Raw genomic sequence first — 12,500 nt, 5'->3', positions numbered from 1 at the left:
GACAAACCCATGCGTCCAAGCACACAGTCATTTGTATTTTGGCTGCGGTGAGGATCAATGCTTTGAGGTGACTCAGACACAATCATAATGTCATGCATACAGTTTGCAGTTTCACTTCAGGACAGTGGCAGCCATTTTCTTCAAGCAATATTGAGAGTGATCTATTAAATGTACCAGTCATATTCACTGACATGGTAAATGTGCTACAAGAAACACCAACATTGAAATGTGTGTAAAAAACATTTTGCTTTTCAACCTAAATTCTAAGTCTGAGAATGAACATTAGGTAGCTTAATGGTTGAAGCTCGTGTCTGAACACATCTTGGTCCTTTTCTTCCTGGAATAAGCAAAGTCATTTGCAGGAGTACTTCTATAATTCACCCTTACCTCAGCTAGATTTGGGGCATAATGTTAGCACAGAGGTTCACTGACGTTCTACAGGGTGGGCCATTTATATGGATACACCGTAATAACATGGGAATGGTTGGTGATATTAAAGTCCTGTTTGTGGCACATTAGTATATGTGAGGGGGCAAACTCCTCAAGATGGGTGGTGACCATGGTGGCCATTTAGAAGTCGGCCATCTTGGATACAACTTTTGTTTTTTCAATAGGAAGAGGGCCATGTGCAATGTTCCCTCTAATGTTTCATGTGTCTGAGCGAACACACAAACTCCCTGAGCGTCTCTTGGACCACTGTGAGCAACAGCAGACGTGTGCACTGTGGTCACGCCAGCATCCAATCCATCCAAGTTACATGGTTTATTAAAATAATCAAATTACAGCATTTACATTTATGTTAGACGACTTTTAATTAACTGCTTTAGCCCACTTACAATGAAAATGTAAAAAACTCTTGTTCATGACCTGTGTAGTATGTTAACACTATTGGAAGCAAAAATAACTTGAACTCCAATTTTGAAAACACAACTTTATTTTTTTTTACAAAGCTCTGACTTGTATTATGAGTCTGAGTCTGTGGTCTGGGAGAGAGTCCTGTAACTCTCTGTCTGCAAAATACAGTAAATAACGACCAATGTTGGGTAATTAATTATATAGTTACTTCTTCAAAAAAGTAACTGAGTTATGCAAACAACAAAGTTTTTTGCAGCTGTTTATCTAAAAATGCAGCCAAGGCGTTTTTAAATAAACATTTCAAACTATTTACAGAACAATCAGCTGTTCTGCATCAAATCTGATGCCACACAAATTATTTGTGCCACTCCAAAAATAATTTCTGTCCACTATGAGATAAAGGAGAACAACAGCCTGATACCTGCAGGCCTGACAGCAGGAGATGTATCACTCCTGTAACACCTGTAACATTCAGCAGTCGCCTCATTGTTCTGACACACACAACAAAACTATTGACTACACTACACACCAACTACACAAGATTTGTGCTAAACATCGCAAATCTCTCACATCTCAAACACCGCCGTCACTCCTAAAACTTCCCCCTTCCTAAACAACTAAATGCCACGTTGCCATATCATTTTTTGATTGTTCAACATGGTACATTTTTCCACCAATAGGAAAGGGTGGGGGTTTTTGGCATTGCTTTTGCTCACAGGTGGAGAGTGCTTTGGAGCGTTTTCCTTATAAAATGCCGTTTTTACCGTTTCTTCCCGCAGTAAATATAAACAACGATAGTATTCAGGAAGAAAGCCAAACATTGCAGATATTTTTATCATAACTCTGGTTTTACGTGGCCGATCAACACAATTTAAAAACTGGTATAAAGTCCACACTTTTTCCCTCAATTGTTCCATCTGTCCTGCTCACATCTCCAATGGTTGTACACGTTGTCATTAACGTGGCTTCACTCCACATCAGCCACGCCGCTTTGCTAGCTAAAACACCAGTGTCAGCACATAAGGACGCTGTCATAGCCTGCCAACCACGTTGATTAGCTGCGTAAATACGAATGTGAATCGCATCATTGGCTGGACTATGGGATAAGGTGGCATCGTTCTAATCCCATACGGGAGCAGTCAGTCACTTACTGACTAACACTGCAGAACAGAATTGTTAAAGTTTTAATTTTAATTGCAATTTAGGTTCATTTTTTATGTGCGCAACGCAGATTTTCTGTGCGCACAGACCGTGCCAGCAGTGCGTAATTGCGCACGTGCGCAGCTTAGAGGGAACATTGGTCATGTGACACATCAAACTTATTGGTAATGTCACAAGAAAAACAATGGTGTGCTTGGTTTCAACGTAACTTTATTCTTTCATGAGTTATTTACAAGTTTCTTTTTGTTCACAGCCATTGACATGTCGTAGAGGTTAACACGTGAGGAGCGGATCGAAATCGTGTTGATATCTGGTGAACACAGTAACCGGGTCATTGCAGCAGATTTCAATGCAAGACACCCTACGAGACCACCCATCTCCCATGCTACAGTTAGCAAACTGCTTGCTAAGTTTCGTGAAACTGGTTCAGTGTTGGATTTGCCAAAATGTGGACGCAAGAAAACTGTCACTAATGAAGAAACATCAGTGGCTGTCCTAGCTTCATTCAGCAAGAGCCCACAGCGTAGCACTCGCCGCATGTCACTGGAGAGTGGCATTAGTCGAACATCCCTTCGGCGGATATTAGCTACTCACAAATGGCACAAACTCCAGCTACTGCAGCATCTCAACGAGGATGACCCAGATTGGCGCACAGAATTTGCAGAATGGGCAAAACAAAACTTGGAACAGGACCCTCAGTTCACGCAGAAGATTTTGTTCAGTGATGAGGCAAACTTTTATGTGAATGGTGAAGCTAACAAACAAAACCACCGCTATTGGTCTGACACTAACCCACATTGGATGGATCCCTCCAAGACTGTTGGAACAACAAAAGTGATGGTTTGGTGTGGAATATGGGGTACAACGATAGTGGGTCCATTCTTCATCAATGGAAACCTCAAGGCCACTGGATATTTGAAATTGCTACATGATGATGTGTTTCCCTCTTTATGCACTGAAGCTGGCACGTTCCCTGAGTTTTTCCAGCAAGATGGTGCACCACCACATTATGGGTGCCAGGTCCGAGCATTCCTAGATGAACAGTTTCCTGGAAAGTGGATTGGTCGTCGTGGGCCAGTTGAATGGCCCCCAAGGTCTCCCGATCTGACCCCCTTAGACTTTTATCTTTGGGGTCATCTGAAGGCAATTGTCTATGGTGTGAAAATACGAGATGTGCAGCACCTGAAACTATGGATACTGGATGCCTGTGCTGGCATTTCTCCTGCGGTGTTGCTATCAGCGTGTGAAGAGTGGGAGAAGAGGGTTGCATTGACAATCCAACACAATGGGCAGCACATTGAACACATTTTATAAGTGGTCAGAAACTTGTAAATAAGTCATGAAAGAATAAAGTTACGTTGAAACCAAGCACACCATTGTTTTTCTTGTGACATTACCAATAAGTTTGATGTGTCACATGGCCCTCTTCCTATTGAAAAAACAAAAGTTGTATCCAAGATGGCCGACTTCTAAATGGCCACCATGGTCACCACCCATCTTGAGGAGTTTGCCCCCTCACATATACTAATGTGCCACAAACAGGACTTTAATATCACCAACCATTCCCATGTTATTACGGTGTATCCATATAAATGGCCCACCCTGTACATTCGGACTGTGAGCTATTCCTTGGTGTGTTCAATAAAGACTTTTATCATATGATAATAGTTCAGCAGGGTTGAAGCTGTCTGCAAATGCAACCCAGACAAAGATTAGATCAAGTTTTGACAAATGCACAAATCCCGGAAATGAGTTTGGAGACTCTGCGTGGCGGTTTACATGTTGTACTCACTTTGCAGGAGGTTGTGCAACTGTTGGATGTAATGTTTGTAGTTTTCTGGGTCACTGCGGTTGAAAGTAATTTCAACTGCATGAGGACGAATCACCAAACCTGCAACAAAAATCAAAATCATTACTGAAATTTTAAAAAATGACCATAAGTAAGGATGAGTGGCAGTAGGGTGAAACAGGAAATGAAAGCACCTGGACTGGCCACCCGATCCTGATGTCGGGGCACATTTTCGTCAAGCGTCTGCAACATCACCCACATGGTGAGAGAAAACATTCCCCCCAGGAAACCATAAAAGATGAGGTAGAAGAGGAGGATGAGACCTACAGAGAATATTCAAATGTTACTTTGTTTCACTGTTGTGTTTAAATAGACAGCAAGAGAATAGCCATTGTTGACTATCAAAAATACTATGGAAACCAGTACCCACACTTAAAGAGTGATTATAGAAAAGAATGCCTTTATTGTCATTGTACGGTTGTACAATGAGATACAGATCATCTCATACTCAGTGCAAACAGGGGGGGGCAGTTCTGCCGCTCTATATACACACATATGGACATTATTAACAACAACAATGAAAAAGAATAAAATAAAATTTACAAATTTACAATCAGGTGTAAAAGACAGAAAAGAACAAATTAAATATACAAATAAACTGTGTTTTGTATATACAGTTACCGGTGATTGCACATAGAATCTAGTATTACACAGTGATGACTTAAGGAGGGAACTGGAAAAATGTGGGGGTGGGGCTGTGCTATCGGTGCATGTGTTAGTTCAGGGTGGTTATGGCCTTTGGAAAGAAACTGTTCTTGAGTCTGTGGGTCTTTGTGCTGATGCACCTGTAGCGCCTCCCTGAGGGAAGCAGGCTGAACATGTTGAAACCAGGGTGGGAGCTGTCCTTGATGATGTTAGCTGCTCTGCTGAGGCAGCAGGAGGAATAAATGTCCATCAGGGAGGGGAGAGGGCAGCTGATGAGCTTCTGTGCTGCCTTAACTACATTCTGAAGCCTCACTCTACCCGCCTTAGTGCAGCTGCCGTGCCGTACCATACCGTGATGCAGTAAGTTAGCAGGTTCTCAATGGATGAGCGGTAGAACATCAGCAGCAGGTTGGATTTCAGTCTGTACTTCCTGAGGACCCTCAGGAAGTGCAGCTGCTGTTCGGCCTTCTTGACGACCGCTGAGATGTTGTCTCTCCAGGAGATGTCAGCAGAGATGAGGACACCAAGGAACTGGAAGGTGTGGACTCTCTCCATACGCTCCCCGTTGATGTTAAAGAGGGGCTAAGTCAGTGCTGTGCTTCATGAAGTCGACAATGACCTCTTTGGTTTTCTTAGTGTTCAGTGCCAGGTTGTTTTCTGAACACCAGGCTGCCAACTTCAGGACTTCCTCTCTGTAGGCTGCCTCGTCTCCCTTTGAGATGAGTCCAACTACCGTGGTGTCATCAGCAAACCTGATGATGAGATTGTTGTTGTGGGTTGAACTGCAGTCGTGGATGTAGAGAGAATACAGGAGGGGGCTCAGCACGCAGCCCTGTGGGGAGCTGGTGCTCAGTGTGCGAGTGGAGGAGAGATGGGGGCGGAGTCTTACAGTCTGGGGCCGGTTTGTGAGGAAGTCCTTTACCCAGGCACATGTGAGAGGGGGGAGGCCAAGAGTGACCAGTTTGGTGATGAGGATGATTGTTTTATTGGGACATGCATGTTCTAGGTGACTCAGCACAGAGTGGAGGGCGATGGCGTCTTCTGTGGATCTGTTTGCGCGGTATGCAAACTGGTGGGGGTCAAATTCTGGGGGGAGGTAGTCCTTGATGTGCTGAAGGACTAGTTTCTCAAAGCATTTCATGATTACCGGCGTGAGGGCCACAGGGCGGTAATCGTTCAGGCTGGTGATGGGAGACTTCTTCAGCACTGGGATGATTGTGGATGGGATGGCTGCCTGATCCAGTGAGAGGTTGAAGATTCTGGTGAAGATGAGGGTGAACTAGTGGCCACACGCTCTTAGCACCTTGCCAGGTACTCCGTCTGGACCGGCCGCCTTCCTGGGGTTCACTGCTAGGAACACACGTCTGACATCGTGCTCCGTTACAGTGAATGGAGCAGGAACCAGGTGAAGATGAGGATGGGAGCAGGGCTGAAGCAGATGAGTGCTGCTGTTGTGGTGTTTCAAAGCTGGTGAAGAAGCTGTTTATTTCCTCTGCCAGCTGCACACTCAGTGCACTGTTTTCACAGTGCTGCCTCTGTGGTTTATGTCGTCTTGTGTGCCCTACTACACCTCCTGTGTGTTGTTGCTGGACAGCTGGGACTCGATGCTTCTTTTATGGTCTTTAATTCCTCTTTTCAGATCGGCTCGAGCAGCCCTGTACAGAGCTCTGTCACCTGACCTGAAGGCAGCGTCACGGACTTTGAGGAGTGAGCGGACCTGGCCGGTTTTTGTTTTGGGAAAACCCGAATGCTTTTGTCCACAGTCACATTTCCAATACAGAACTTGATATAGTCCAGTACTGATCCTGTGAAAGTTTCTAGGTTCTGGTATTGAAATATGTCCCAGTCTGTCTGTGTGAAGCAGTCCTGCAGTTTGGAGAGATCATTTTCAGGCCAGGTTGTAACGGTCTTTGTGGTGGGCTTGGCACTGCATCTGAGGGGGGTGTAGGCTGGGGGGAGCAGGAGGGAGAGACGGTCGGACTGGCCGAGGTGGGGGAGGGGTGTGGCATGGAAACATTCTTAGCAAAAAAACTAGTTCAAGCACATTTTGTTCATACTACTGTACTATATTAGTACATCTGAGTTATTGTGAACCAAAGAAGACTATATCAGCTGCATAAAACTGCTTACAGCCCCATTTCTACACCTTTATCAGCACCACTTTCTCTGATTCACTTGTAAGTAAAGTTGCAAGTGAATCAGCTTGCACCTCTGGGGCAGGAAAGCAGGAGTCAGACTGAAGAAACTGAACAGTTGTGCTTGATTTTATGATCTATCGCCCACTTAAACTATTATTTCTGTTCAGGAAAACACATAACTGTTATTTGGCATCTTAAAACATGGATAACAACAAAATGACAAAATATATTTTAGCAATAAAATTATCGGCATGATTAAAGAGCTTGTACACCCTGGTGGATTAACAATTACAGAAACAAAAATCTCGATAATGATCGGTACTTTCACTTTAGGGTAGCTGTGGCATAAGCCCGATACTCCACGGTGCTCTACTAAATCTGGTAAGCATGTATGTATTCAGATGTGGAAATATTGATGAATCACTAATTTATGAAACATTCATACACATGGTTTATGCACATACACATTGTAGATAGCAGACAGTTGGTGTCGTAAGCCCCGCCCTCCATTCAAAGACGGTCATAGCTGCTTCTTTCACTCCTCGTTCAAACTGTCTGTCTTCCCTGTCCAACATGTGAACATTGACATCCTCAAAGAGTGACCTTTGACCTTCAGATGGAGATGTACAGCTGAGTCCTGTCGAGATGGTTGTTTGGTGTCTCCAGTATAGAGGTCTGAGCTCTCCTCGCTGCACTGCACAGCTACACTACATTGTTTAGTTTGTGTCTGAGTGTGTGGCTGGGCTAGAAGTACACTGGGATGTCATGGTGGGGAAGACGCTCCTGGAGCAGAGAACTGAAGAAGCTTCTCGGATGAGAGGTGAAACGTCTTCAAGGAACTTAAAGAAGTCCAGACGCTTTTCTTTCCAAGCTCCTTAGACTACGATGACCTGGATCACTGAGAACCTTCACAGACAAGACGCTCCTGAGTTTCTCTGATAAACCTGATACATGAGGGACGACAATGTTGTTCTGTTCGTCTTTCTTATCCTCCCTAACTGATGTCTGACCTTCTCTTCTCTGCATCTTTGCTGACTTGATTAAAGCTCAATTATGATTACCGCATGTTTTAAAAGCTTACTTTACATGTGTGGATTCCCTCTTTTTCCCTTCAGGCTTAGAGGGAACATTTTCTGCCCGGTGTTGTTGTAGAGTCCTGATTACTCCAAGTTTGTGTTCCAGAGGGTGGTGGGAGTCACACACAGGGAAAACATGCAAACTCTTTACTGAAAGAACCTAATGCCACAGGTGCAATGCAGCAATAAAGAAACACAGCTTTTTCATAAAACAAAACAAAACAAAAAACAAACATAGCCTTTGTGTAATCTGAAAGAGCTGGACAAGCACACAGCATCAAACTGGCAATCAGACTTCAGGTGTAGCAGCTATAAGTCTTATAGCCTGATTATTAGGGGTGTGGCAGGGGGCTATAACTGTTAGCTGTCTGCTAGGCTTCATTTTAACTCAATTCAATTTTATTAATACAGCGCCTAATCACAACAGTCACCTCAAGGCTCCTTATACTGTAAGGTAGTAATAGATACAGAAAAACCCAACAGTCATATGACCCTCTATGAGCAAGCACTTTGGTGACAGTGGGAAGGGAAAACTCCCTTTTAACAGGAAGAAACCTCCGGCAATTAACTGATTGGAGTGTCATGTTTTTTCATACATGAAGAACTTTAATGGCCCTAGAACAGACTACTGAGGAACCTGAAATGTGATCATATTCTGGAGCTTTTCCAGTAAACAGGAACTGCTGACTGGTCAATTAAAATTCTTATTATTCAGTTAAATTTGATATGGTGAAGGAATGAAGAGGGGGTGTTTTGTTTGTTTTGGTTGGTGGAGGGAGGGGGGGTGTACAGAAACCATACTGGTCTTTGTAAAGTTAAATTAGTATGTACATGGGAAAAAAAACAAAACCTTTTCTAAATAAAAGCTACATCCAGCTCCTGTATTCACGAGAGGTCAGCACAGTTGTGCCAAATACCTGATTTGGCAAATACTTTTCATCAGATGTCTTTCCTGACACAAACTCTAAAGGATCTCTTTTCCAGGATTAAACCAAGATATTCTGTTTGGTGAATGTGTAAGCCAAAAAAATGAGTTACAAAGTAGTACTTTTGTACGCAACCTCATTAGAGAGGGTTTACAGTAATTAAAGCAGCGTGTATTGTCAAGTTCAGTCTGTTATCTATGTGTATATTTTTTTCCTGTCAGGCTGTGTTTTATCAGCTTTGTATCATTATCAGCTCAGACTTTTGCCTAAACGTCCAGCATCACTTCACACTGATGTTGAACAGACTAAGGCCATGTCCACACTAATACGTTTTTGCTTGAAAACGCATCTTTTTCTCTCTGTCCACACTGAGTTGGTGTTTTTGGTAAAGGAAAACACAGCGTTTTGAAAACTCTCCAAAGCAGATACATTTGAAAATCACGTTTTCGCATCGCAGTGTGGACAGCGAACCCGGAGCCTTTTCGAAAACAATGACACATTTTAGTCATGTGATGCAGTCATGTGACCAATTAAACTAAAATAGCAGAGGGCATTATACAGCAGTTGTTTTGTTTCCCAGCCCTATTAAAGATTAATATCAGTCTGTACGTGCTCCAGAGAGTTTTTCTTCAAATTCTTTAATTCTCACTCGCTTTTGCAACTTTGTACTTTTGTGTTACTCACAGCAACAACTCCACCTCATTGTTAGTCCATTTAAAAAACTCGGTGATTTTCCTCGACGTTTTGCTGCAACGTTTCAAAGAGCCGGAAAGTTAAAAAAAAAAAAAAAAAAAAAAAAAAAAATGCCTTGGTGCCACTGGATTTTAACATGTCTGACACCCATACTGTAAGACAAATGGTGGGGGTCTAGTTAGGAAGTTGGGGGAAGCAGACAACTCCACAGGAAGAGTCTTTTGTCTCTTCCAGGGAATGGTGAATCTTAAGGTGTGAAACATCTGTGTACTGCCTTTTGTTCCTGGAGAAGGTATTTAAGTGAGAGCCACACTACTCTCAGTGAGACTCTGCTGACCGTGCCCCGCGTCATGCAGGCTCTTCATCAAGCTTGGTTGTCTGTCTTTGTGTGTCTGGATTAAAGAATGTTAGCTACCGCTCACCGCTCGTCTGCAGGCTTTATTTAAGTGGAAAAAACTTCCACAACAGAATGGCGCTGTGAGCAGGGTGGTCCGTGTGGTCGCTGAACAACGCTTCCGTGTACGGGCTGATCACCCCTGAGGGAAAAGGTACCTTTGTCCTACCAGCTGTTGAAGCAAAGGAAATGGAGGAGTCACGGAGCCGTGTGTTTCAGCCACCACCGAGACCATCAACTTTGAGGGGACTCCTGCAGATGGGTGAGTTGTAGCTAACTTGTATACAGTCATGGAGAGTTTTTTGTCTGGCCGAGGGGGGGAACGCTGGCCGACTCCGGAGTTCGAGTCTCCGGAGGGAAAATCCTGGCGGTTTGAGACCCCAGGCTTGTGATTGGGTACGGTCCATCACAAGGACATTGGTTCGAGTGCGCTGTTGGGGAGAAGCCGGCCCAGACCTGTGTTCGGTCCAAGTACGTCACAGGGACAGCGACTCGGGTACACTGTCGGGAAAATCCTGGTGGTTTGAGACCCCAGGCTTGTGTTGGGAACGGCTCATCACAAGGACAGTGGTTTGAACACGCAGTTGGGGAGAAGCCGGCCCAGACCTGTGTTCGGTCCAAGTACGCCACAGGAACGGCGGTTCGGGTACACTGTCGGGGACCATTTCTGCGTACTACAGTGCGCAGAGTGGCGGTGTTCGTTCCTTGGTCCGTAGAAGGCAAGGGACCTCATGGGGGACGCCTCGTGTAGTAATGGGAAACTGGATCCAGTAAAGCGGCAGGCCTTCCACCAGGCGGCCAGAGACAAAACTCAAAGTGTGACTGTATGGTAAGAACTGAGTAAATGTGTGGTGGGTAAGATTGCAGAGAATGGATGTGTGGGAAAAGTTGTTGTGTGTGGAAAAAAACAGAAAAATGGGGTTCAAAATGCTAAAATGGGGAACAAAACAAGGAAAAAAAAAAAAGAGAGGAGTGTAGACATGTGTGTAAAAGTTGTTTCTAACTAGCAGGAGAGGGTGGTACTGCAGGCCACCAGCTCCCCTAGTTTTGACACGCAAGAAATTTCTTTTTAGCAGAATTGTTGATGAAAATAAGCAAAAATAGAAAGAGGGTTTGGTGTTTTTCAATGTAGAACTACAATCTCTCTGGGTTTTTAAGAAAGGGGACTTCAGAACCAGAGAGGGGAGACATGTTGTTTTAAGCAATGAGAAGAATGATCAAAATGTCTCAGTGTGTCACTTGCAGGTGAAGAGCAGACCCGGATCAATTTTCCACGTGAAGCAGTCAGAAGAAATTATAGGTTAACATCATTAGAAACACTCAAGCCAAGTTTTGGCTGAATTGTTTTACAGCTTAACTTCCATGTGTTTGTCACCCTGAGAACACAAGCTCCAAGAATCTCTCCCTGAAGACAAGAAATGCAGTTCCAGAACAACGAGATGGATCTCAAGAGCTCACAGCAGTATCCTGAGCAGTGAAGAAAAGGTCCAACAGCAGCTGTGCAAGACAGCGACAGCAAGGAGAAAAATGGCATCATCATGACTGGATGGATGGATGTGCATTTCCAACGAGCTGCAACTTCACTGTGTGTACATGGACCTTTGAAAAGACTGTCTGAGTTGGACATTTGCCACTTTTGGAGCAAAATGGCAAGATGAGACAGTGGAAAACACAGGACAAAGCTGAAAGACAACTGACTCTCACTGGACTGCTGCAAGCGGGAGAGATGAGATGAGACCACAGTGGAAGGAGCAGGGGAGAACATGGAGGAAGGTTGTTTTAGTGTGGGAATGAAATTTGGGTTTAGGAAACTGGGAAGAAAAACGACTGCCTTGCGTGGAGAATTGAAAAGTGTCTGGAGCACCGCAAAGAGGAGAGGTACACAAAATTACACAAACAGAAAAATGCATTAATACTACTAACACAAACACACGCAATGAAGCTCATGAAGACCAAATAGCATTTTAAGCATGCATTGCTGTTACCATCATCTTGTCCGGTTCACTTAGTGGGTTAAGAAGTGATACATAGACTAGTGAACTAGTATTATTTTGGGGAAGGATGATTGAATCATTGCAGGGGTGAACAGAATGCTGCAGGGGGGTCAGATGAGTGGGGACCAATAGGCTATTGAGTTTCTGGTTTCTGATGTGTGGGGGAGGTCTTATCATAACACACATCTGGGTACACGGGGGAAAAACAGAACTCATTATCTAATAGAATATTGTTGTGTGAGGTGTGACTGGTGGATGAAAGTTTTGGGGATTTACTTGGCTGATGCATTTTCTTTGCATTTTCTTTTGGTACCACTTTTAACCTACCAATTAGTTTTGTTTTGATCTATCATTCTGAGAGAGTATGCTTAGACAACTTCTAAAAAGAGGCCTTCATGTTTTTTGATTTTTAACAGTGCACTGAGATTTTTGTTTGGCAATTTTCTCTTTTGAAGCAGGCCTACAAGATCGGAATCAAAAGCGCTACACAACATGTTGAACAATCGCAAGTGAGTTTCTCCAAAAAATTTAAATGGGCTCGGGAGAAAGCCACTTATTTGGGACAATCAGAAAACAAGTCCCTGCCAAAAAGGATTCCGCGATGTAATCCAGTCTAAATTATTTTTCTTTTTTTGAAATGACGTCATTGCTGGCAGTAGAAACTTATTGCGTCACGAGAGGTTCTACTGTCAGCAAATAAAAAATGGGGACTGACTGGACTGACAAAAGCTTTGACTGACTTGACACCAGAATGCAAGATTGCACCTCC

The 12,500-nt window shown here is 43.8% G+C and overlaps 1 protein-coding gene across 1 annotated transcript in view; it reads right to left on the bottom strand.

Moving 5' to 3' along the window:
* The window catches only part of LOC134640819 (sodium/potassium-transporting ATPase subunit beta-3-like), a 36,217-nt gene that overhangs the window by 17,906 nt on the left and 5,811 nt on the right, over positions 1-12,500 (bottom strand). The window contains exons 2-3 of the mRNA XM_063492789.1: positions 4,000-4,128; positions 3,809-3,907 (exon numbers count right to left, since the gene is read on the bottom strand). Of these exons, the coding sequence (XP_063348859.1) occupies positions 3,809-3,907; positions 4,000-4,128 (228 nt within the window). The remainder of the gene's footprint in view (positions 1-3,808; positions 3,908-3,999; positions 4,129-12,500) is intronic.

This window comes from Pelmatolapia mariae, linkage group LG14, assembly GCF_036321145.2.
Source record: "Pelmatolapia mariae isolate MD_Pm_ZW linkage group LG14, Pm_UMD_F_2, whole genome shotgun sequence".
Lineage (NCBI taxonomy): Eukaryota > Metazoa > Chordata > Actinopteri > Cichliformes > Cichlidae > Pelmatolapia > Pelmatolapia mariae.
This window is presented reverse-complemented; position numbering and strand designations above follow the sequence as displayed.